The 25,466-nt window shown below is 40.2% G+C and overlaps 4 protein-coding genes across 4 annotated transcripts; all 4 read right to left on the bottom strand.

Annotated features, from left to right (window-relative positions):
* Positions 1 to 20,651: 20,651 nt before the first annotated feature.
* Positions 20,652 to 21,029, bottom strand: LOC148299310 (dynein axonemal heavy chain 12-like). Its single transcript, XM_088276210.1, has one exon. It carries the CDS (start codon positions 21,027 to 21,029, stop codon positions 20,652 to 20,654), a length of 378 nt encoding a protein of 125 aa, XP_088132336.1.
* A 210-nt stretch (positions 21,030 to 21,239) lies between these two features.
* LOC148299309 (dynein axonemal heavy chain 1-like) lies at positions 21,240 to 21,563 on the bottom strand. The gene has a single exon (XM_088276211.1). The coding sequence runs from the start codon at positions 21,561 to 21,563 to the stop codon at positions 21,240 to 21,242; it is 324 nt and encodes a 107-aa protein (XP_088132337.1).
* Positions 21,564 to 21,641: 78 nt separating this feature from the next.
* LOC148299308 (dynein axonemal heavy chain 7-like) lies at positions 21,642 to 23,538 on the bottom strand. The gene has a single exon (XM_088276209.1). The coding sequence runs from the start codon at positions 22,743 to 22,745 to the stop codon at positions 22,347 to 22,349; it is 399 nt and encodes a 132-aa protein (XP_088132335.1). The 5' UTR covers positions 22,746 to 23,538; the 3' UTR covers positions 21,642 to 22,346.
* LOC148299307 (dynein axonemal heavy chain 7-like) lies at positions 23,226 to 23,591 on the bottom strand. The gene is made up of 2 exons (XM_088276212.1): positions 23,400 to 23,591; positions 23,226 to 23,315 (listed from the first exon to the last, which is right to left on the bottom strand). The coding sequence occupies exons 1-2, from the start codon at positions 23,589 to 23,591 to the stop codon at positions 23,226 to 23,228; spliced, it is 282 nt and encodes a 93-aa protein (XP_088132338.1).
* Between the last annotated feature and the right edge of the window lie 1,875 nt (positions 23,592 to 25,466).

Raw genomic sequence — 25,466 nt, 5'->3', positions numbered from 1 at the left:
CGTTGTAATTCGTGGGCGATAATTCGACTTATCAGAAAAAGCAGTTACTCTACCAAGGACTCATAATCATTGCTTTCGCAACTCTCACGTGTAGGATCCCATTGATGGATTCTTAATTGATTGTCTATTTCCTGTTCTTCTCGGGAGTTGGCCAATTTGTGTGTCCAGTCTATATGGCTCTGCGAACTATCACGCTCGGCATTTTGGGCAGTGTAGGCTTTGCTGCTATCATCTACCCCTTTTCTAGCTTGTTGTATGATATTGCGCTCTGCTCAGTTGGGTTTTTCGGCCGAGGATTCTATGTGAGCTCATTGATTTACTTGAATTAAATCGGAGGGGACAGATTTCGAGCATGGTCTTCAATAACCGTTTTGGGCTTTTGGGGAATTGCACCTTTAGTGCTCGGTCTTTAGCGCCTCTTCAATTTTTCCGAACTCACCTGGATGCTCCTATTCGTGCTAGGCCCATTTGTAGCAGGATGCACTTTGATCTTGAAGCATTGGAAGCCATCTCCATTAAGCCTCTACACGAAAAGTAGCCCATTGTTAAATAGTAGGGTAATACGGGCAAGCTAAGCAAGTTCTAAATGAAATGGCCAAGGCCAACCAGAGGAGCCAACTGCCTTATGGGTTAGAGGGAGAGAACTAAAAAGATTTACTATCCGAATACAAGAAGATAACTTACAGGGATTTGCTGAGCAACGACATGATATGGAATATGACAGTGCCCTTAGCAATACTCTGGATTTATCGCGAGTACATTTACTACAGCTCCTACATCATAATCCCAGAGCTGGGCAAGGAAGTCACCAAAAACCTAATTCTGATGAGTGTAAGCGAAATTGTGGCCATTCTAATGTCATACCCGATCAAGCTGAAGATAAGGCGGAAAAATGCATTCTTCTTGTTCGTTTGCGCCATCGCTGCCTGTAGTTTGCTCAGCTCGTTCACCCGAATCAGCCCGGAGTGCAAGTAAATCGGGCAATCCTGCGTCTCCAAGTACATCTACCGCATCTCCATCATGGTATCCAATTTACTCATCTTAGTTAATAAGATTTTCCATCTCTCTCATCGGCAGCATCCTCATTAACTACACTCTTGAGCTCTATCCTTCTGACGTGAGGAGGCCAGGGTTCAGTTTGTGCTTGGGCCTCAGCTCAATAGGCTCAGCATTCCTGCCATGGGTCGTATCCTCTTTCATTTACTTCGATTTATCAGGTTTCATCAGTTTCAGCTTATTCAGCTTTATTGCCTTATACTTCATCTTGCAGCTATCGGAAACAAACGGCAGAATGAATACATCAACATTAAACGAAATCGAAACCAGCCAGGCGATGGTCTCATTAGAGGGCTGGGCAAAGCTGAGGCTCTGATAGCTTGCCAATCCGTCAAAATTTCCGTTTTTGCTTTTGATTCTTTTTAATATCCATGAGATATATCGAAATGTGCTTTATTTAATTATTGCCAATATATTAACGAAGCTTCATTCAGCATGGGGTTGGGGTTGGGGTTGGGGTTGGGGTTGGGGTTGGGGTTGGGGTTGGGGTTGGGGTTGGGGTTGGGGTTGGGGTTGGGGTTGGGATTGGGACACTGCTATTTTGAATATTTGTCAAATTTATTGAATTATTTGGAACCATAGATCATTATTTGATGCCGAGCTACTTTTCATACTGTTTGAGTTGTTTCTGAAAACCTCCATTTGGCTGACAGCAAGGTCTCGCCGCCTTAATCTTCTGCAGGCAGGCTTCGTAGCTGATGTTGTATTTTTTCATCATATAAGAGGATAAGAGCATCGAACATCTGGAAATCCCTGCGGCGCAATGCACTAATACATGGGTGGTTTTCCTCGAAGATTCAATGAATTCGAAGGCAGGCTCGAAGGTATGATTCACCTTTTGAGTGTTGCAATCATCGAGGTCGAATTTTTTATGGAGAAATTCCGAAGGGTAGTTGAAGCTGAGGTCTACCCCAGAGCAAACGGCCATGATATTGTTTTTTTTTAGTTCAGGTATGTTGTGTGCGAAATCATATCCACTAATCCAAACTTCTCCAAGCCCGTTTTCTGCCTCGAGGACCTTTTGTCCTTTGTTATAAAAAGTTCCGAACATATAAAAATTATAAGCCCATAAAATCCACGCCAATTTCAACCGATAACTTATGGAGTAATGTTTTTCTTTCCTTCTCCTCTAATACCTTTATTATGTCCTGAAGCTGAAGGTTTGGTCTGCTGAGTGATTATTAATTTAATTATTTATTGATGTGGCTTTTATGCAATCACTTAAATTAAAGATTGACGAGATGGCATCCTCGAAATATTTATCTCAATGTTTCCATGTAGGATTTGCTCAATGCGTTTCGGCCAAATATAAAATAAGAATTTGTTGCAACTAATTCATCGTATATTATAATACATCTTAGTATATCGTTAATTTTATGTCAGAACGTAAAGCTTCGCTGCAGCTCGTATCGAATGGAAGTGTCAAGCTCATCCACACACATCAATTGAATAAAAATCGCAAAGCCGCTAACGCTGGCGATAAGGCTAATAAGCAGCGCTCATCTTTCGCGAAGCAAGATTAAAATCATACTTATGCGATACCGAAATCATAAAAGGCAGGCCATTAGTGTGATAAAAATGAAGGTTCGTCTTTTTTAGCCGAGAAATGCCTGAACATCGTCGAGCCGAGCTCGGGTTACTCAAGCTATCGAGCATCTCTGGAAGAGTCATTGCTGAGCAAGCTGAGAAAGTAAATTAAAATAGATTTAGGTTGGGATACGTTTCGAATAATAATTCTCGTCAGAGCTCGCCGAACAAAAAGAAAAAAACTCAAAACTCCTTACTGCATAAGAGAAATTTCTCCAACGCCTGCGAGGAGATCTCGAAAGTTAAAAAGCAAGATAATTCAGTCTTTAACAGGGCTCTATTTGATTATAAGAACGTGATCGGTAAGGGAGGGTTCGGGAAAGTATGGAAGGTCGATTTGAAGAGAAACAAGAAGACTTATGCTATGAAATAAATGTCCAAAGCCCTGTAACAAGCAATTAATAATTTAGGATCATTGCGAAAAAAAGTGTGCCGAGTGTCATGAACGAGAAGAGACTGCTAGCATCCCTCAAAAATAATTTTTTGGTCAACATGATTCAATCCTTCCAGGACCGCGAAACGCTATATTTAGTGATGGATTATCTGCCAGGAGGGGATTTGAGGCATCATATCGCCAAAAAGAAAAGATTCACCGAGGAAGAGGCAAGGTTTTTAATAGCCTGCATCTTTGTGGGGCTCGAGTATTTGCATGATAAGAGCATCATTCACCGGGATATAAAGCCATAAAATATTGTGCTCGACGAAAAGGGATATGCAAGGATCACAGACCTCGGCGTAGCAAGGGCATATCGACCAGAGAACTCCTCGGACACCAGTGGAACTCCGGGCTACATGGCTCCGGAAGTCTTGTGCAGGCATAATCATAGCTTTTCAGTCGATCATTTCGCATTAGGTATCATCGCTTACGAGCTAATGCTTAGAAGGAGGCCCTACTATGGAAGAAATAGGAAATAAATCCTTGACTAAATTTTAGCCCGCCAAGTGCAAATTAAAAAAAACGAAATCCCAGACGATTGGTCTCTGGAGTCTGCAGACTTCATCAACAGGCTCATTCAGCGCAAACCAGCAAACCGCCTTGGGTTCTCAGGATCTTAATAAATAAGAAACCACCCTTGGCTCAGGCAATACCCTCTTGATAAACTGATGAAGAAAGAGCTGGCGTCCCCATATATCCCAGACCTGCAATCGATCTGCAACTGGGCCGAAAACAGAGTGTCTTCAGAGAACACCGAAACAAAGGAGCTGATTATGCAAAACTAAGTCTTGCTTCGCGACAAGTAAGTCCAAAGTAAATGTATGATTACTCAGAATTATTCAACGGGTATGAAAGCCATTGAGGAAATGCAGGAGAAATTATAGTATTTTATGTTTATATTATATTCAAAGACTAAACCAACGCGATAGTGCAAGTATAATATAATAGTTTCATATCATATGGTCGTAAAAAATTGTATCAGCTCGTCTTTCGTCTCACGATATGATAATGACCTGATCTTGTTAGTTGTGATCGCCATGAATGCCGCGCTAGGCCTCTTTCTGATTAAAAAGATGTGTGAACTCTGCTCAAAGGCATTTTCCTACACCAACTTTCACATTCATGAAGCATACAAGTTCTATTCCGTCGCCTTGATGGCTACACTATGTACTTTCTACCTACAGCAGTGATCATAATCGACCGTGTGGTTGAAGTCAACCTTCCCAACTCCAAAGATGTGTATCTATAAGGATGGCTCATTCTAGATTAAGTTATCGCGCTGATCAGCATATTTGCTATGAATGAGTGCTATATAATCGCCGCAATCACATGGCTTATGGTCTACAAGCAATGTGATTTCACAAGCCAGAGTTCATCACATGAAAATCTGGAGGAGCCCTAATAAAAGCTAAAATTTCATCGCAGATGCCAAATAGTTCGCAAATTTCTGCTATATTACTTTATCCCGGGCTCCTTGCTCATTGTTGTCTTCGGATAGCTGCAGTATAAGTAAGGTTGGTGCCTTTGTTCCAAAATTGTGACGGTCGTCGTCTGTTCACTGACTTTTCTCCTGTTCTAGTACGCATTTATTCGGCTGCTACTCGATCGATTAAAATCGCGTCGAACCCCTCGAAGAGTATGTGATGCTGTTATGAATAGGTAAAATTCATTTGGGGGTACTTGATTGTGATGATGATCCTTCGCGAAACCTACGTGCTTTACGAGCTGCTTCATGACTCAGAAATATCCTCAGACCCAAGGGATAATGCGTCCATCAACATCCCTGAGGCAACTCCTTTGGGCATCACATTCCTGTTCTTATACGTAATATTCATCACCATTATACCCGTGCTTATGGTGTCTTACCTCTCAGATAAGCAACTCGCACGTGAGCAATAATCAAGTATCTTATCCTAAAATGCATAGTTTAAAGGCAATCCCAAAGTTTTTAATACACTTCAGCAATAATCTGATCCGGCTATATTCTTTGAACTTTTCTACTCCATTTCATGTAGAACAATATCATTAGTTATTATCTTGTTTTATTGAACATAATACTCAGATACATTTTAGGTCAGGCTTAGAATATGGATTATAATAGGATGTTTTAGATATGAAAATGTCGAGAAAGAGAGTGATTCGCTCAGAATTCCTCAAAAATTTTGGTTATACTTACTTACTATTTTTTTATAAGATTTTGTCAGTACCACATCAGTTCGTAATGTATAATAATAAATCAGATAAAATTCACATCAATGATTGCAACTGACTTATCGTAGAGCTTAATCCCTCCAACAACCTATAATAACCCCAAAATCCGTCGCTAATATTCGGCAGGCTTCAGAAACTTTAACATAGTTAAGGAAAAGCAATGCGCAATCAATTCCTTTTAAGGAGATGTTATAGAAAATTATATATCGCAACTCGGAGTGAAAAATTTACCATAGTTTTACCATAACAAAATTGAAGAATAAAAGGCTGGTATTTCTAATAACAGCTATGAGAAACAAATGTAAGCGACAAACAAACTGTATCGAAATTTGTACGATAGTAAATAGAACTTAACTAAAAATAAAGATGACTCAACTGAATAAATAATAAACAAGCAGACCAGTTCAAAGTATGCAGTGTAAATATGGCATGAGGATCCAAAGTTCTTATAGGGCTAAAGTCTTTAAGTCTATCGGTGTGAAAGGCTTGTAAATAAGGTCTATCATCAACTGAATTCGATATATACAAATCAGTGGAAGCAAGTATAAAGAATGTTGAAAGAGCCTGCCAAATTTATCAGCATCTTCATTGGATTTATACTTACTTCCAAGTAATAGTTGCTGCTCACATACTCAAAATGCTGGAAGGCAAAGGAACATGAGAAAGGGTTCGAAAGCTAATTGGAATAAATTATTATCACAATGTTCAAGCATTCTCTTTGCGAAATGAAAATCAAGTATCTTATGCAAAGATATGCAAAACTAAATGGCATTGCGGCAGGGGATTTTGATTAGATCAAGAAGAACTCCAAATTTCTCTATTGTATTCTCGGGTACATCCAAGAATCACTGGACCAGCAGTTAAAGTACGGCTATCAGCAAATGAGCAAGAAACTTGGAGAGCATCTGAGGCCATTCGAATGCTCAAAATACGTCAGATAAATGGTCGCCTGTTCAGTATTTCCCATCGCCACCAAACAATTCACCAAGCCTCTAGAAGTCCAGTTCCAGAAACATCAGCCAAACTAACAAAAAAGTGGAGAAAGCCCAAGTTAAGGCTTACAAATGTAGCAATTCAAAGCCTTTACTGCCAATCCCATTCCCAAAACAACTTATAAGTAGCCACAGAGAAAGTAAAGTGAAAAGAAGAAAGTCACTATTTCGGCGCCATTCAAATTGAAAGAGAAACAGTAAAAAATAACTCCCGAGGAATATTATCATTGGGATATTAATTTTAAAGCTCACCCAATACCAACTACCACATATAAGCCACAAGAAATCAAACTGCTAACATAGGCATAAAAAAAGGCAGAGGCACTCCTACTCTTGCAAAAATCATCATATCCGAAAACAATGATCAACTTAGCAGCTCAAAAAGAGCAAGAGTAGCAAAGACGAATATAAATGGCAAAAAAGTATGCCAAGAATTACATACAACCTCATGCAAATGAAATTCCTAATTTCGTCCATCTTCACGCCAAATAGCTCGTATTGCTAGAAAACAAAAAGGCCTCAAATCAGCATTAACTCTAAATCAAACCATTCAAACTTTCAGAAGCGAGGCCCAAATCCGCATACTCAACAAACGAACAAATCATTCAGAGGCCAATGAACATCTCAGTTTCCAAAGGTTATGCCAAAAAATAGCCACAGATCTAAAGTAAATCAACAAAAAAATTTGATGCTTATGTATAAAGTAGACTGAAAACTCAGGAGATGAATAAAAAGAAAGTTGAGGCTGAGGAATAGGAAAAGAAGAAAAGATTATAAAAATAATCTAAACTAAAGGAAATTCTTCGATAGCGCATGGCAGAAGAATTAATTTCGCATCCGATGAACAATCGCCCATATGAACCCAATAAATCCATGAAAGTGAAAGTCGATTATGAAAAAATATATAGATAAAAGCCCTTACTTATGGAATCTCAGCTTCCCGGACAGGAAATATAACTGCCATGGAAGCCTATTTTCATGGAAATTTGATGGCTAATTAGTCTAAAATAAAGTCCACTTATAAATCTGAGCAGTGATATGCTACTTGCTTTTTTACTTGAATACATAATGTTGAATATTGATTCAGATTACATCATATTTTAATTTCAGCAGCAATGGCCTTGCTTTGGGCTTATAATTCAATAATCGCCGATTCAATATCGCTTTCACTCATCTTCTTCAGAACTACTTTTTTCTCGAGGCCATAACTATAAGTGGCGATCACTGTGGGGGCAATAGCTTCGGATTCGCGAACAGTGATATTGGCAGGACTGTGACGGATGTTTTCATAGTTTTTGGCAATGTAGTTCCTACATCAAAAAAGACAAACCGAAGAGGCTACGAAGATGGGGATGATTGGCATAGCAAAAATCGAAGCTACTTGATTCCTTTGAGAGCTCTAAGTGCCATAATACAAGTGAATAAATTATATAATTATAAATATGGATAAAGTGTTGAGCTTTTTTGGGAAGACTGATTTCAAAGAGATGCATAGCGACCATGACCGGCTGCTTGAGTCCCTGAAAAACTTTAGAAACAATCCGAGCTCCTTGGTAGTTCCTCTTCGTTAGCGTTAAAAAAAATACAAAAAAGCAGAAGATCAAACATACCTTTTTTCCGACAAATTTTCCAATAAGAAAGTCCGAATTTATGAGCAATCCAACCCTCAAGAAAGAATTTAAGAGTTGATCAGAGAATTTCCCTCTCAGGCAATCGGAGAGACGCACGAACATCCAAAGCTCTATGAAATGGCATCAAAGATATGCCAGACTTTAGCATAAAAATCCCCTTCAACTATTAGCTTTAAGCCGGAATTATCCAACTTCATTCACCAATCTCTGGATGACAAGTTTCCCAACGAAGTGCATTGTTTAGCATGCATCTCGTTTAATGAAGATTTATAGCCATTGATGACAACCCTCATTGATGATGATCTCAAAGATAGGCCCAACAGAAGAGTGTTAATGGACCCCAGAAACAATATTTATGGAGTCTGTTCGGCTGTCTCCAAGAAGCTGAAACATTTGAAATATACAGTATTTATGGTCACTCATGCTGAAATCAACAGGTCCTCGTATCCGTAAAATAATGCCCATGTACTTCCTCCTGTTCTTCCTGTCAATTCACCTCATTACGAGCAATCTCCTTAGTCAGCCCAGCATCTTAGCCAAGAGGAATCATTGAATGCGAGGCAATCAGCTTTCGATCATAGTCTAAATAATGAGCATATAGCTCCTGACACTCACGTTGTTAACTATTAACACAATTAGTAACGCCAGTTCAATCAAGGGAGTCCAGATATTGAAAGAGATCGCTTGACTAATGTGAGAAATACGCATTTAAGCAGTAACGAGTAAAGTAGAATACGATTGGAACCAACGAATCACGAGGCTCATTACGAGCCATCATTGAAGGAATCTCAGCGGATGTCGAGCCATCTCAATGAACCAATTTTAAGATCGGGGAACCCACTGGAAGAAACAGTTCACAGATAGAGATAAAACCATATGGGATCTCCTATTAATTCTCAAGGACATCAGAGCATTATTCCTTTGAATTCAACAAATTAACCAACAAACACTCTCAACAACTCCTTTAGAAAGACAAGCATTTGGGATCGATTTAGAAACTCCTCCCAAAACGGCTCACAAAACTTGGAGGGGTCCAAGATATTGGAGAGTTCAATGCATGAATCCAATATCTCGAATACCCCAAGAAAATCATCACTTTTTGAAAAATTCGGTAATTTCACCAGCCGTTTCCGATCTAAGCCAAAGCAGGATCTCTTGACCCAGAACATTGAAACTTGAGCAATGATATGATGATAGTATGATGGTGATGATTATGATGATAGTATGATGATAAAACTCTATAAAATCGAATAAATAAATATTGACGATTATGCATTGCTAATACAATCATTGAGCTTGCCTCAAGCCAATTCGAAGACCGGGTTCAATGTTATATTCACATTAGTTAGCGTGCATGTAGTGATATGCGAAGAAGTATGCACTTCGATTTCTCCATCTTCTGCTTCCACAAGTTCACTAAAGGAAATCGGATAAGAGTAGCCTGACTGGCAGTATGCAGAGCAGGTAACTTTCTTTTCCTAGAACCCTGGACTCTTGATCCTGAAAACTGCGGAGTCTGTGCCCACATTGGTTCCTGTGCTATTTGTGAATATCCCTGAAAATCTGAGTAAGTATTTGCCTCTGTTCACGTTTTGTGCCAGAATCTGCTGGCCATTTGCGAAACCATTGATAGCAGTCTGTTCCTTGTGAAAAGTGAGCCCATTCTTCTTAAAGCTGTTCAGAATATTTTACATTTCTTAAATTTAACCTTGGAAGTTGCTGACTGAGATGCTTTTGAGCTTTTCTTTGATTTAGACGAAATCCAATTTAATTTCTTCTCTAAACTCAGGCAAATAATCAAAGTTCACGACGAAGGCAATGATTAAATATTTCTTGCCGTCGGTAATAATCTGCTCGAGCTCGCCTATAATGATGAATGAATTTACATCTTAGATTCTTCTCAGACTTCCTCTCCAATGTTGCGAAAACCGTGTCCTTTTTGATTCGAATCAGCTCGGCATCATCCCTCAGGAATATTTCTTGGGTTGGGGAGAATTCGGCGCTAATCCACAGGCATGTCTCGTTTCTGAAGTTTACACAGATTTAGTATTGATCATACTTGAATTTCCGGTTCATTTGTGTCATGAGTAAAAGAATTATATAACAAGATTTGTTAATTTGATATTTATTTGCATTATCTTGAGTAAACGTGAGAATTTATCAGAATTGCTCATGTCTGAGCTCTTGTAAATTTATTCTCTCTTCTGGCTTCATTTCAAGCTTTTTCTCACTTTCGCCCGAGGTGCGGTTGCTTGAGAAATCTGGGGTCTTCTTGCAACACCAAAAGCCAGTCCAAACATATTTGCCAGTGTATGGATTTTTTATGAAACCGAACAACCAGGTCAGCGCTCCAGCAACTAACGCACCTACGACCCCGAATATTATTAGAAGTATGATTAGGGTCAATGATGTTTCTTTTTGGCTCCACTTGTTAATACATTATTGCACATCTTCAGGGGTGAATTATAATTTCTTGATCACATCCGGGCAGCAGCTGGCATAGCACTACCCTACGGTGATATCAGTGAATGCAAATTTTGAGCATTTCTGATGCGCAGAAGGAGGAGGGTTGTCCAAGCATTATGATATTTTTTGGCATTTGAAAAATTATCCAGAAATCTATCCCTTTGTTATCTTGCACTGCTCGACAATGATTTACTGACTGGCTTCCTGCGTGAGGCAGTGGCGTATCAAATATAATGGTATAATAATTATGTACTCTTTTCTCATATCGCGATCGCGTATTATTAATTACCAATTTGCTGAAAAATATCAGATAATATAACAGAGTCACAAGAGTTGGGAAGTGTCATAGAGAATGCCATGGTAGGTGTGCTCTAAGGAGTTTAGTTTAATTTATGTTTCCTCGTAAGCCCTTTTTAGTTATTTCTTCAGCAGTTCGGCTTCTGATTTCTTCACCCGCAGTTATTTCTTGAGCTAGCCATTGCCGAATCTATTTTCCTCAATGATCATTTCGAATTTGGAGATGATTTAATCTTTAACCCTGATCTCCTCCTTATTATTCTTGATTTCGAAGTTCATACGCTAAATTTTAATCATCAGCTGCTGCAATTACTTCATCATCTTCGCTCCTATTTCGTCCATGATTACTATGTAGTCTTATTTAACTTTTTTCGCAATTGTTCTCATCTCTTATTTTATCATTTTATTTGTCAGCTGGTTCTCGGTTGCAAGCTGCATGACTTTAGGATATAGCTGTGCTTTAATGTTTGTAAATGTCTTTTAGAAATGCCTGCATTTCTTATCGAGCCATCGGATCTTTAAGTTCAATTGCTTCCTTTCATTTTAACGTTTAGCCACTTATTCTTTCAAAATACTTTAAACTCGACGGTGTTCCTCCAGTAATCTGTTGTAACTGACTGAAAAATTCTCCTTCTCTTTTTTGTTCTCTGAGTCAGAAACCTTCAGTTTTTTCATGTTAACTTTAGACTTCTCCAATTATTCCATTAATATTCTGTTGCGCTCTTGAAGTTTACTGTATTTTTATAGTTGCTACTCAGTTCCCTTCCGGCATTTTTATATCAATTAGTGGTTACTCTTTATCTATTCTTACTTTTACTAAATTCTGCCTCTCAACTTCTCTGTTTCTCTGCTGAGCCTTTCATACTTTTGCTTAAACTATCTATGCTCATCCAATTGCTCTTTATTCACTTTCAAACTTTTCTAAAGACTTTCTGATTTTTGTTTCCAATTTTCGCTTTCTTGTCTTTATTGCTGGCATTATGAGGATTTGGCTTATGCGTTATGTGTTTGTTCCTCCAGGAGTAGCTTCAGTTATGCGATAGTCTATTTGAGCTGCTGTATGATCGGCTGGGTCAATATCCCCTGCACTATCTACTCTGCTCTTAACTGCATAAACTGCTAAGTTTCGGAGCTCCTCCCCAAGAGCTGCAATAGCTAATCTTCGATGATCAAAGGATCCAGAGACTCAATATGGTTAAACATCAGCAATTGTCAGTTCGTTATCAATATAATCTTATATCGTAGCATTGTATGAGATTTCTTAATATTTAACACTCGAATAGTATAAATTATTAGTAGATCGATCATTATTGCCGACCATTCTCATTAGTACTTCGACTCACAAAGCGAACCTGATGACGCGATTTACTGTTTTTTATGAGGCCCTTCTTGAGAGTCCATCTACTCCGATTCGTAGCATGAGGAGGATTCTTCACCGTTTTTTTATTTGCTTTTCTTTATTATCTTATCTGAAAAGTCATTGGAATTTTATAGTCCACTTCTTTTTATCTCTTCTTCGACTGATTCCTCAAGCTCTGAGTTATGCAAACTCTTGTTATCTAATGTCGTATTAATTTGGGCCGTTTCGCATTTCGTGCTTGAAATTTGACAGTTGAATGTGCTTTCTCGTTCGGAAATTCGAAAAGAGTTTGTGTTTTGAAAATATGGCTGAGTATCGAACTTAAACGTCCTCTTCAAATATTATTCACTTTCGCTCGAAATATTTGAAGGAAAAGCTCCTCGGCAGCGTAGGCCACTCTGCTCGGAACTAGCATTCGTTTACTTTTAAGAATACTTCGTATACTTGCTCTAATTTTGAAAGTCCCTGCGAACTGAAGATAAGCCAATCTTGGCTCCGAGGATTTTGCTTTTGGAGAATTGGGTGAGAAGCCGAGATTCTGTGTAGCCGACTAATTTCTGCTTGCATGGAGCGGATGGTTTCCTGAGGCCTGAATTTTTATCGGAGAGTTAATTTGCCTGCTCCTAGTTCTTCTTTTCCGTAATCTTCTTGCTCATGAGAGTATTAATGAACTTCTTGATTTCCTTGCTTTTCTCCTCCGCCCCAGGCCTTTACCCTTTATCAAGCAGGCATTTCAATTAAATAACGTATGGAACTTTATTGTTGAGCCAGGTATCGTCGAGACCTAATAAATTTTTGCCGAATGAATTTTCGTCTCCGGTTTTTCTGATCTTCAGAGAGTCGTATAGTTCCCCGAACTTAACGAACATCCATTAATGTTCTCCCAGTTTGATTTCTTCTCTGGAGACTGCATTATTCTGGACAAAAACAGCAACCTATGCTGGATTAATTCGTATTTTGATGGGAGCAGCCGTAGACTTACTCAAAAGAATATCCAAAGGCAGGAGTTTAACCTAAATAAAATGAATCGTACATTCAGGTAGATTTCAGTTTTATACGCCAATTACATCTCCTGGGGTTTCGATTGGGTTTTTGAGTTGCGAACAGTCGGTAGGACCAATCTCTTGGTTAGCTTCCCTCTCATCATTGATTGAGACTTCGGTTGCTTCATTTTCAACGTAGAATAATATGATAATTATATTACATTGCCTGGTTCGAATTAATTATTCCAAATATTTTTAATTCGGATACATTCTCTTTGTTTCTTTTTGAGATCCTTTTGTTTTTCGCATAGGGCTGTTTAGGTTCTGGCATATTGCATAAAAGCCAAAATACATAGACTGATGAATTCTATATATAAAAAAGTTGAATAAAGTGATGTTTTATGCTGATTTACTTTTAAACAGATAAATTATATAAGCTATATCAAATCGAAACTATGATTGAAGAAGAAGAAGTGAGCACCCATTATACGCATTACGGCACAGAACAATCTGAACCGGCTATATTTAAAAGTCCTGAAGATACCTTCACGAGGGAAGCAGAATTCAAGCTCGGAACAGTCCCAGTTTCAGCATAATATTTGGGCTCCAATGCATTTGTCTGCGTTGGCGGGCAAGACGGCGCCACGTATGTCATATCTACTACAAAATGGAATACTCAGTATAAGCTCATGGCAGATGATAGTAGTCCTGTTATGGGCCTTTCTTGTTCTGAAGATGTGCCCAATGGGATTAGAAACTCAGTCATGGTAGTTCACGACGAAGGCACGATGGAGTATTGGCATACAACCTCACAGCAGCTTCTATTCTCGAAAAAGGTACAACTTTAATTATATTTTTAGTATGAACATAGCCTTCAGTCGTGCGAAATCAGTCCGAATGGAGAATGGTATGCTATTTCGGGAGAAAATGGCCAAATGCTGCTCGGTCATTTGAACAAAGGATAGCCAAAATCATTGGAAACTGGGCATTTGGGATCTCATACTAACCGGGTTTTCTGCATTAAGTGGAATCCCGATGATGCGAACATCTTCTACAGTGGGGGATGGGATAGCACAGTCTACTTTTGGGATGTGAGGACTCGCACATCGGTCCACAAACTCTTCGGCTCCTACATCGGCGGGCAGGCAGTGGACGTATTAGGCCCAAACATGTTGCTCGGAAATAACAAGAATGAGAATCATTTGAAGATCTATGACATCAAGGCGGATAAGCTCAGGCTGTTAAGCTGGTAGCATTATAGCAACTAATAATTGCATTCGAGCGTCGGGATAAATTCCTGCTTTTTTGGGTAAGATATATGAGACGTAGACAACTCCCAGATTAAGTGCTGGTACTGACAGCCCGCAACGAGTTTCGATCCTTTGGCTCGTAAATCTGCCGATCAGTGTACGTTCACCCTGAAGCCGCAAAGGGCTACTCGATGGCCAAGAACAGTCAGAAAAAGCAGATTGTCACAACTTGGAGTAACGGGGATATTAAAGTGTTGCAGTATTGATATTGTCGAAAGTCTCACATGTGTTTATTACTATTATTTATCGAGGAAGCACGCTTCGCATTATCTTCATCGACTACCATTGCGGAAGTTGGGCTTGTCGATATTGTATAGTGAGAGGCTATTTTTATAATTCTATGTAGTATTATATAATTAAAGTCAATCTATATTAGTGAATGAAGGGCGTAATAAGAGTGGCACTCTACATTATTTCGGGGTTGGGGTTGGGGGTTGGGGTTGGGGTTGGGGTTGGGGTTGGGGTTGGGGTTGGGGTTGGGGTTGGGACCAACCTGACCACCCGCATCGATGAGGCAAACACCGAAAGCATAAACGCGCTCAAATTCTCAAAAATCATTCAACTGATCGAAATAAGCTAAATAAACGAAGCTATCAAAATCGCTATCAATAAAAGACCCGAAAGCAACTGACATATATTTATTTATCTATCCTCTGAATTTCCCAGATTTTCATTATTTAGGAATCTAATTCAGCCTATTCGCATTGGAGTACCTTTTTTATTCATCCAAGGCAAGACGAGGCGACTATTAAATAATTTGATTAATTATATGAAGATTAATACAAATACTTATGAACGTATCAGCATCATCAAACTTCTTCAATGAATTATGCATCGGGTGTGATAATCACAGTCAGCATGTTCCCTAAATCGGTTTCATCCATCAGAGGCATAATATCGATGAACAGCGAGTGAGTGGTCCTTCGGAGGAACTGAGGTGGCTTGGTCATTAAGCTAATAAACATGTCAACGAGGACGTGGATGGGCTTGTTTGGGCTATCCTCCTACTTTTTGGCTTTGTCCTTCTTGACCTTTTTTTGGGGCATGCCTTATTGGGTGGCCTGCAGCTTTTCGATGTCCTCGTAAACCATTTGCAACTCGAAGCAATTTTCGATTTCCTCGGGGTATATCAAGGAAAAGAATATCAGGGCTGCATAAAAGTGATAGAAGTTGACTTAAAGAGAGGACACAGATTGAAGCTTGTTCTCTTTTTTAAGTGCTACAACTCTTTTTCGGACCCAGCTGATGCATTTCTTTATGCCAGCGACTGTCTCTGCGCTCAGCCCCTCTAACTCTTCCCAGTTTATCTTGCCCAGGAGCCCGAAGATCTTACTACACAGCTTCGTTCTATTGCTACTATGTGAAGTCTTGGTTTTCTTTGAGTTTTTGATCGATGAAAATATTTTGTTGACGATGTTCACAATCAAGAACAGTATTTCCTTTGACTACTTTTTAATGTTGCTGTTGCTGTCAAGGGTGATGGCCTGAGTTTTAGGATGTGTGCTGGTTTGATCTGCATCATCGGAGTTGGTCCCCTTATGGTAGACGTTCAGGAGCAGAACCAGTGATGACAAAAAGTGTTCATCTGCTAGCTTCTCCTGGTTATGCTGCAGCAAGTAATCGAGTTCGTTGAAGTTGGTGTATTTTTCCTATTCTTCAGTGTTTTAGTTGAGAGGCAACCCGGAGGCTTCTGATTTCACGTCGGATTCCTCCTATAGTTCGCTTTTCATGATGCTTTTATCGATGGCTACCTTGTTGGTGTACTATTGATACTGGCTCGAGCACAAGTTGTGGAGGTATCCCCAATATTTCTCAGTGTCCACAAATTCGTAGAGTTTGGCCAAGGGATGGTTCACTGACATGTTGTCCAGGTACACGTCGGTTTCATGCAGATCGACGAGTGTCTGGTAGGCAAGTCCTGCATCAGATTCATCGAAGTTGATTGCTATCTATTTGGCCAGCCCTTTCATTTTCTTATTGAGGACACGCAGCTGCTCCAACCAGACGGCTATCATGCGCTTGTCGAAGTATTTGCTATAGTTTTATTTGGTAATGATGTGAGATGCTAAGAAACTTTTGAGCACAACAAGCACATAGTAGATCTCGTGAATATTTACCTATTGCTCATCAGCCAGGAATCTGGTGGAGTATGAGGAGAAGAACTGGCATGGACTCTAAACGATCCTATCCAGGAACTTCCCAAAGTATTACAAACCCATGCTCTTCTCTGGGTATCGACCCACATATTATGTGATCAGCTCTTTCGATTCCTCTTCGGTGGCATTCGGCGAGGACGGGTCGACGATGTGCAGAAACATTTTATAGAGCAATTTGGCAGATGACTATTTTGGAACAATTTCGAGGAACTTCAGCTTGAGCAGTTTGTTTTTGCTGATCAGGTACAATACTTCGATGCACTATTCCTGTAGTAAATCCGGGTACTCTGCCATCATATCCTTAATCGATTTGAAGACAGCTGAGTTGTTCTTAAAAATCCCTCGAAACACCTTGTATACTTGAATGCGACCCGACACGAAAGCTTATTGCTACCTTTTTTTATACCCCTCCTTCTTATAGTTCGATACTTCCAGCACGTATTTCAGCAATTTCTATGCATCTATTGGCTCCTGGTATCCTTCGCTGAATTGCAATAAAGCCTCGTAGGCGTTCCTCCGAATCTCAGGGTCGGTTGACATGGAACCGTTGACTAATCTTTTGAGAGCATATTAAATATTGGTTGGCAGGCCGAAAAGAGGGCCAAGTTCCTTGGCTTCATTCGTTTCTGGCAATTCGAGAAATTAAGGGATTGCGGACTTCTGGCCCTATTTGATAGCTGACTCGAGAAGTTCATAGATCTTCTTCATTTCGTATTGTTGATTTCCTATATATTATTATAAATAAATAATGGAAGCATCCTGTGCTCATATTGTCACTTTAAGCCAGCCAAACTACTCTCATTGCCCTATTGTGCTTCGTTTTAAATGAGTGTTCAAAATGAAGGTCAGCACGCTAAACAATTCAATAAACTATCATATGAAATAATGTTTAGTGGTCCCATCCAGAAAGTGGAGAGCGATGGGCTTTTATAGCAGACGCGGGCCTGTCATCCTCAGCTATTCGATTTTTGGCTGTTTTTGTAGTTCTTCAAACTTCTGGTTGCTTTATAGAGCTGAGTTGAGCCTCTGTTCAATGGAAGCCATTTTTTAATCCAGGATCTTTTTCTTTTACTCGCCCTAGATGGATGCTCGGTAGAGTTCATAAATCGGGAGCCCAATCACCAAGGTATAAAACACGACTTCATAGAAAAACTCGATTCCTTTTTCTATGGCGAGCTCATCGTTTAAAGGCTTGAATGCGAACTGGGATTAAATTTTCATGAATTTGCGGTTTATGTAAGCTTCCATTCGGTGGTAAAAATTTCCCAAGTAGATAAAGTTACTGCGGAGGCGGGGATGGTCGATCGCGTTGCCATTCAAGTGAACCTGCTTTGTGTAATTGATGAGCGGCCTTGAAAGGACTCGAATGACTAAGGAAAGTACTTTATATATGGGGAGGACCATAATTAATTCGGTGCAATCTCAAATAAATATATAAATATAACTTCCGAAATCTGAAGCCGAAATGAAGAGAACCAAATAATCCTACTTCAGGCCCTTCCCAGCCGAAAATGATACTGCCATGATGTCGGGCTGCCGAGAGTTCGAGGGCTAAGATCTAAGTAAGATATCTTTTACCTAGAATATGACGCCAGGAGGGAATTCTTCAAGAATAAGCAAAAGCAGTGGCTAGAAGAACAAATCGAATAGAAGAGGCAGAGAAGCGAACAAGAAAAGTATGAAAATCAGCTGTATGAGCAGCAGTCCTTGGAACTCAACAGGATGCGAGGCATGCTCGACGACAACTTCCAAAAGACCAAAACAGGCATCGTCAATAATACCAAAAAAACCAACCAAGATCTAGACTTAGAACGCAAGGAAAAGGAAAGAGCAGAGAAGGAGGCCCGACTTCAATACGAGAGGGAAGAGGCCTAATACTTAAAAACTAGGGGCGCCAAGCAGGATTTCCATATGAATGTTAAATGATCACCAATAGAACATCTATTTCAACACATATCAGCGTATAATGGGCTGAACAATTTTAAGCCTATTTGCAATACCTAACTATTGGAATGCTGCTTTAAAGGTTCATCTTTTAGTCGACTCCATTGGCATATGCTCTCGAGTAATTATCTAAAATTTATAAACTCTCTATAATTCTTCTGTTACAACAGTCGAGTCAAGGACGGAATTGCAACAGAAGATGCCAATAATAATAAACCAATATCGATTATAATTACACGTTTAGATAATTCACAAGCGAAAATCAAATGAAACAAGGAACCCATTCTTCAAACAGCAAAGGCCTTGTTGCCATTCAGAGGGGCTTCATCAACAAAGCACTTTCAAGCTTCGATGCCAACTCTTGGAAAATGCTCATTTTTGATGCATTCACCCGAAATATTGTTTCCTCACAGTTAAAGATGAAAGATCTGAGGGACCACAATATCACTTTATATTTAAGCATCAGCGAAAACAGAGAGCAGCTGCATGGAGTGACGGTCATATACCTCGTGGAGCCGACCCACACCAATATTGAATTGATTTCCAATGACATTAAGAGCGATAAATATTCATCGATAGTCATACATTTTAGCGGATAGCCTTCTCCCAACTTGCTATCGGAGTTGGCTAAGAGCATAACCAAAAAGAATTCCGCACTGATTTCCCGAATTGCTAAAATAGAGTACTCTTGCCTCGGCTACAACATCATCGATAATAATATGTGCATCCTGCCGACTGGCAACTAGCTCTTGAATCTGTTGATTTCCATGGAGGTTCAGCCCATCTTCATCTATAACCCACTCAATACTTTGAGCAAGGAGTTAGTGTAGAACCTCAAAAACAGGATACTCACCGCCTACAACTTCGATGAAACTGTGAAAAACTTCAAGAACTATGCGGTGGTCTACATATTTAATCGAGAGAACGATGAGTTTCCTATGTTGGCGCACGGGATTACTTACGCGAGTTTGCTTGAGAATATTTACCAGCTGAATAAAATCGGGAACAAAGTCAAAAACATGAAAGGCGTCTTCTCGGAGTTGTCCCTCCAGGATTAAATATGGGTCACCAAGAAGAACTACCTGATTAGCGAGATGCAGCTGTAGAAATAGTTCAACAAGATCAAGGCCAGAATGATCAACATGTCCCCGGACGAGTACAGCGAGCTGGACGAAAAGGCCAAGAAGATCGAGTGGCATATCAACAATGCTGAGGAAATGATAAGATAGGCCAAACGCCGAAGGCTCAACTAATTTTACGACATCGAGATCGAAATCTACAGCAAAAAGCATCTGAACAAGTAAGTCTACAAAGATCTACTGACGTTGCTCAAGTAAGCTCCAGAGGCCTCAGACAAGACAAGGATAATGCTCATCTATCTGAAATGCATCAGCAGCCTCGACGAACTGTCGGAGATGGAGGACATATTTCCAAATATTAAATCCAATCCCAAGTACAATTAACTCAAAAATAATAAGCTCAGAGGCAGTGTCGAAGAAAAGGCAGCCAACAAATACATTAAAAAGTTTGCAACGGGCATTTGGAAAAACTTAGTTGCTGGGGAGAAAAAGTTTATTCTCACCAAGGAATACGAGAAAGTCAGAGGGGCTGATTTTAGCGAGCTATTAGATTTAGGGCTGGCTGTGTAGTCAGTTTAATCCCTCCCAAATAACTTTAACATCTCGATGAAAGTGAGCCGAAATATTGTTTACTGCTTAGGGGGGGTTTGCTTCCACGAGTACAGCAACATTGCCGAATATGATAGTGATGTGCTGTACACAGGGGATAAGTTTGCTAGCTATGCTGATTTGTGAATGCCAAGTTATATCTCCTATCTGTCATACCCTATATTATACCATCCTCTATTATTTATTAGAATATAATGATTGGAATACAGCGTAATAGATGAATCAATAGCGTAGCGACAGGAAAGCAGCAACACCTGCCCTAATCCAAGTATCTTCTTGCTATTTGCTTGAAACTTACATGTACATGACAAAGTTTGTGGAGTGTCCCGTCGTGGAAAGTGTACCTCTTCGGGATTCAACTTTATAAAGCGGGCAATTGTAAAGTCCTTCCAAAGGAACCTATCTGTCCTCGATTGGATACAGATGCATCAAAGGCAAATCAGAGAACAACTCTTTGGGGTATGGGTTTGCAATCATATGCTTTTTGTAATCCCACCGGGCTCCTTCCAAAAATATTCCATAGATGAAACAGCCTTAGTCAGGCTTCTCAGTAATATCGGAGTAGGTCTTGTCGTCGATGATACGATACTCGAACGATATTTTATCAACTGCGATAACATGCTTTCTCGCATAGTTCTGCAGAGTGCCTGTGATGAAGGCCTGTGGGAAGAAGAAGCCGGAAATCCAGAATATGTGGGGAGTGCCATGATCGATCCACTTTTGGAGGAAATTGACTCGATCGACCAAATCTTGGGTCCATGAGCCAAGCAACTTCATTGAGAGGAACCCAACATCCGCCCAGATTTTCGGAACTTGATTATCAAATAGGGAGTTGCACATTTGTTCCAGCTCGTCACTCATAACAATTTGACCCTTCAAAGCTTTCTTCGCATTTTTGATGGTCTCTGCCATGATTTATAGAAGCTTGTTGTATCGAATGAGCTACTGAATCAAGACAGTATTCATGCTTTCCTCATAAAGGGTTGGATACATTTTGTAAATATCCTCGATAATCCAAGGCTGTGGAGTCCTTTTTTCCACGAAGATCGCAATTTATTCGATCGCCTATTCTCGACTCTGACCCACACCTGCAGCTGTCCGAGGCTGGACTGATTGAATGGTTTATAAGAGCAGGCGGGTCTCGTTTTGGGAGTTTGTGATTTCAGCATTATCATGCAGTCCAAAGGCTTCTGGGGCCGGGTTTAGGGGTAGAGTTTGGAGATAGTTAAGATAAGTCTCCAGATTGCCGGCTTCGATCGACTGGTATATTCCACTCTCCGAAAATTTATAACCATCTCTCAGCACATCAATATTGATATAATTTTTCAGAATGGTCTTGATCAGCCTCACATCCTTATCGTCAGTAACCCTGCCTCCATAATTGATCTCAGCGCCTAGGAAGTTGATAACCTTGTAGGGAATGACATCGTAGTCGTCGAGCAGCATTTTTAATTGCTTTTTGCAGACAGTGAGATCTTAATTTGTAAATTAATAGGCGATGTTCCAGCCGATGGCTCCGAATTTACGGCGATCTTGAATAATTGCATGGAAGAGGCAAAATCCGAATAATAGTTTCTTGAACTCTGCTGGCTTCTTGCATTCTTTTAATTCATCGTCCGACAAATTATTATAGGTCCTCAGCAGGTTTGAACGCAAGCCTTGAGGAGGCTCAATAGTCATCTTAACTCCATTTTGCAAAACTGAAATTGGGAAGGCACTGGAGGGCATGGATGTTAGCCATAATCTAAAGTCTTTATGCATATTGTCGTGCAGCTACTCAACCAATTTCTCAAGCTACGGCATCCAACTTGTCGACAGATGGCAATTTTGAAGGAGGACCCAGCCTCCCTTTTGTGAGTTTTCAATCACCAAATTGTATGCTTTCTTTCCTTGTCCTTGACCCAGAGATATCGAATCCACTCTTTTACCCATGCCCGATTATTCTGCGAACTTCAAGAAATCGGCAACTGGGTCAGAGCCTGGGGAGAGCACAAAGATGAGCGGAGTTTGTATCGTGGAATCCTTGTAGCACTTATTGAGATCAAAGGTTGGAGAAATAATAAACCTTTCGCCCATTTTCTCAGTGATCCAGTTCTGAATAGCAGATATTATTTTATCAGAGCGTAGGGCCTTGAGGAGTATCATCTTCTGGAAGGCGTTCATTTTTTAATTCCAGTATTTGGGCAGATTCTCTTCATGTGCATTTGAAGAATCGAAGATATGCTTGAACTATTCAGGCTTACTGAGGAAGTATTCGTCGATTCCTTTGAAATTAGACAATGTCGTGGACATGCCATAAAATTGTTTATAGGTTTCCGGCCACGAGTTTTCAGAAATCCAAGTTGTTGGATTTGTGGGTACTTTCACATCTCCTGAGGGTCCAATCAACAGATATCTGAATTCAAGCTCATCCAGAGCATGATCACCGAACAGTATCTTTGTGGTGAGCATGAATGAGAAGATCAGCTTGTGTTTCTCAAACAGCGACCTGCACACATTTTCATACAAGCTGTAAGTGAAGTAGTCGTTCATGTTCTTGAGTCTTTCATCAAGAGCGCTGGATTGAGGCGAGTTCTCTAGCCCGAGCAAGAACAAGTTGCTGAACCACTGCAGAGAGTACTGATACATCGGGTCGATGGTGGATAAGTCCAAAATGCAGAAATATAATAAGCTTGCTCGATACGCAACAGCCCGATACGATTATCTGGCTTGATCTATTTCTGCTTCAGTAATCTTTGAATCTTTGACTCTCTGGTTGATTTCAGCTGCAAACTTTTTCGAGGACTGCAGCTTGTTAATTAAAGTTTAATCCTTCAAAATATCTTCGATACCCCCTGAGGTTTCCGATAGCGACTTCAAAATGGAATCTTCAATGTTGAGCAGTTACTTTTTATCCGCTGCATTCTTCTTTACGATTTCAGTCTTCTTCTGTTCCAAGTTTGGATTTTACACTGTTACTATCTGCGCTAGCATCTGCTCTTCAAGCCCACTCGGAGTGATTGCGAAATTTATAATTGTAACTTTGACGAAGGTTTATGGGGAGTAATGGGGATTTGGCAAAGTCGTTGTCATGAAAAACTTAAACGCGTTATTATACGAGAGCTGTTTCTACCCTATCTGGATCATTCCTGAGTCTGAGCCCGCCGTTTTTACGACTTGTTGCCCTAGAATAGGATCTAAAGAGGCGTCGAGTTCTTTCTGCACATTTTAGAGCAACACCCATTTTCCATATTGAACTGCGAGCTCAATAGTCCTCATGAATGATTATCCAGACTTAATTACATCGATTCCTTCGAGATGCTCCTTCGATAGATTTTTGATGAACTTATTGGCTTGAGTTTGAGGGTCGATCATGAGTGGCCACCTCCTTGTCTTATCGATGATGATACCATTTTCAGTGGAGTTGTCGTCTTTTGGCAGTTCAGCGATATTCCAAGCCTGGATCTTCACGGGCTCGCCCAAGAATGATCGCATATTAATTCCTTCAGTATGCTCTAAGTCGACGACTTTGAGCTTGGCTTGCCATTACTTTTACATTTTTTATCTGAAGTTGCTGGTGAAGGGACCCGAGTAAGCAATCATTCCAGCCGCGATAACACTATCTCCAGGCAAGAGGTTCATATTGTGCTCATAGGTTTTGATGTCGTTGGCCCACCGGATTTTCTCCTCGCTCAAGCCTTCCGTCAGTTTCTGAGCTCTTTCAAGAGTTAGCTCGCAGTTTTGAATTTTGTCCTTCAGCAGTTACTGCTCCTTCATGGACTCTTGATATTTTTTGGTGAGCATATCGATTTTCGCATTGATTTCCTCGAGTTATCCTTTCTTTTTGCGCAGATAGGCCTGCTTTTCTTACACGGTCTTCTTCAGGATCGCCAACTACTTTCGTAAGGGCTCGGTTTGAGTGTAGACAATGTTATACTGGTACATGCATTTGACCCACATCTGAAGATACTTTGCAGCGAATGAAGATCGGGAAACATTTTCGAATTCGAACTCCGGTTTAAAGATGACCTTTTATTTGAGTCGCTCCATAATTCTGTCTGAAATGTTATTCTTATCATAAAGCTCGATCATCTTAATTAAGCCCATGAGATCTTTCATCAAGTATCGGCGACACATTTCGAAAAAGTTTTCTTCCTTTTTGCCGGTTGCTCCTGGTTGTGGCTTTTCCCAAACGACTTCCCCGCCATTGCTCATGATCCACTCCCAAAAGAGAATAACAAGCCCGGTACATACAGTCACAACGGGGGCTGGGGGGACGCCAAAGCCCTTGATTTAGTTCAGATGCTCCTTTTTCAGTTCCTTGACCTTTTCGAGAGTTGAATCAAGTTATTTTTGAGCGTCAGAACATTGCTTTTCAGCTTGCTCAGCCAAGCTACGTGCCTTTTCTGATTAAATGGATGCTTTGGCTTCCTCCTCCGCCACAACCGCCTGCTGTTATTTGGCATCGACTTGATCCCTCGTCAAGCTCTCCAACAATTATCCGACCTCAATGTTCTTCTTCTAAAGTTCAGGTTGCATCTGCTTGAGTTGTATTTTCATTTGTTCGACTTATTTGTTGGCTTGCTCCAGTTTATCGAGACCAGATTTAAGTCTGTTGGTTTGAAATCCAACTTCTCGCTTCTTATTCGATAGAATTTGCTTATACATTGTGAGAAGTTAAAGATAAGAAGTAGGCGTGACATAGTTATGGCGACTCAGCTCATTTAAAAAGTCCTCTGAGTTTCTTTAAACGCTTTTATGAATGCTTTTGAACATTTCAACCAACTTCGGTATTTTGCCTTGTAGCCCTAATTCTTCTTCATCGTCCACGAGTTGCCCTTTGCCCACATTTAATAAGGCTTCCTCGGGCCATTCAGTAAACCAGTCGATGGTGGAGCAATTGATCAATGAAGGGAACATTCTGAGCCGGGTGGCAAATGTTTTGGCGAGTGGACTCATGATGATGATCAAGTGAATATTTCGTTTGACTCGAATTATATACTAATTGAAGACATTCACTTTATTGGGGGGAATGTTCTTTTTCGTGCAATCTGCTTTGCACGCGGACGTAATTTCCTCCATATCCTTTTCGATGTAGATGCCCGTGACATCTCCCGAGTTCATGATATTGTTGATATCTTCGAGCATTTGTTCGTTGATGATTTGAGTGTCGCAGAACAAGAAGGATATCGGCTTATTTTAGACACCTGCTAGCATTAGCACCTTTTTTATGTCTTCTCTCCATGACCTCATGTTGTAACTCTTCGTCACTTCAATCTGGAATAGCTTGTAGTTCTAGAGGTATGTCGCGATTCGAGACAAGCTTTGACGGCCCGATCCTCCAACTCCTAACACGAAAGCATTGCCTTA

The sequence above is a fragment of the Brachycentrus maculatus genome, unplaced genomic scaffold, assembly GCF_059751285.1.
Source record: "Brachycentrus maculatus isolate JH-2025_06_01 unplaced genomic scaffold, ASM5975128v1 h1tg001186l, whole genome shotgun sequence".
Taxonomy (NCBI): Eukaryota; Metazoa; Arthropoda; class Insecta; order Trichoptera; family Brachycentridae; genus Brachycentrus; species Brachycentrus maculatus.
This window is presented reverse-complemented; position numbering and strand designations above follow the sequence as displayed.

Excerpts from the sequence above, each read along its gene's own strand:
- LOC148299310 (XM_088276210.1), bottom strand. The coding sequence starts at position 21,029 with ATGGCAGAGACCATCAAAAATGCGAAGAAAGCTTTGAAGGGTCAAATT.
- LOC148299309 (XM_088276211.1), bottom strand. The coding sequence starts at position 21,563 with ATGCTGCTCGACGACTACGATGTCATTCCCTACAAGGTTATCAACTTC.
- LOC148299308 (XM_088276209.1), bottom strand. The coding sequence starts at position 22,745 with ATGTATCAGTACTCTCTGCAGTGGTTCAGCAACTTGTTCTTGCTCGGG.
- LOC148299307 (XM_088276212.1), bottom strand. The coding sequence starts at position 23,591 with ATGCGATCATTCTTGGGCGAGCCCGTGAAGATCCAGGCTTGGAATATC. Across the intron at positions 23,316-23,399 it reads AGCATCTCGAAGGAATCGAT|AAAGAACTCGACGCCTCTTT; the intron begins GTAATTAAGTCT and ends TAAAATGTGCAG.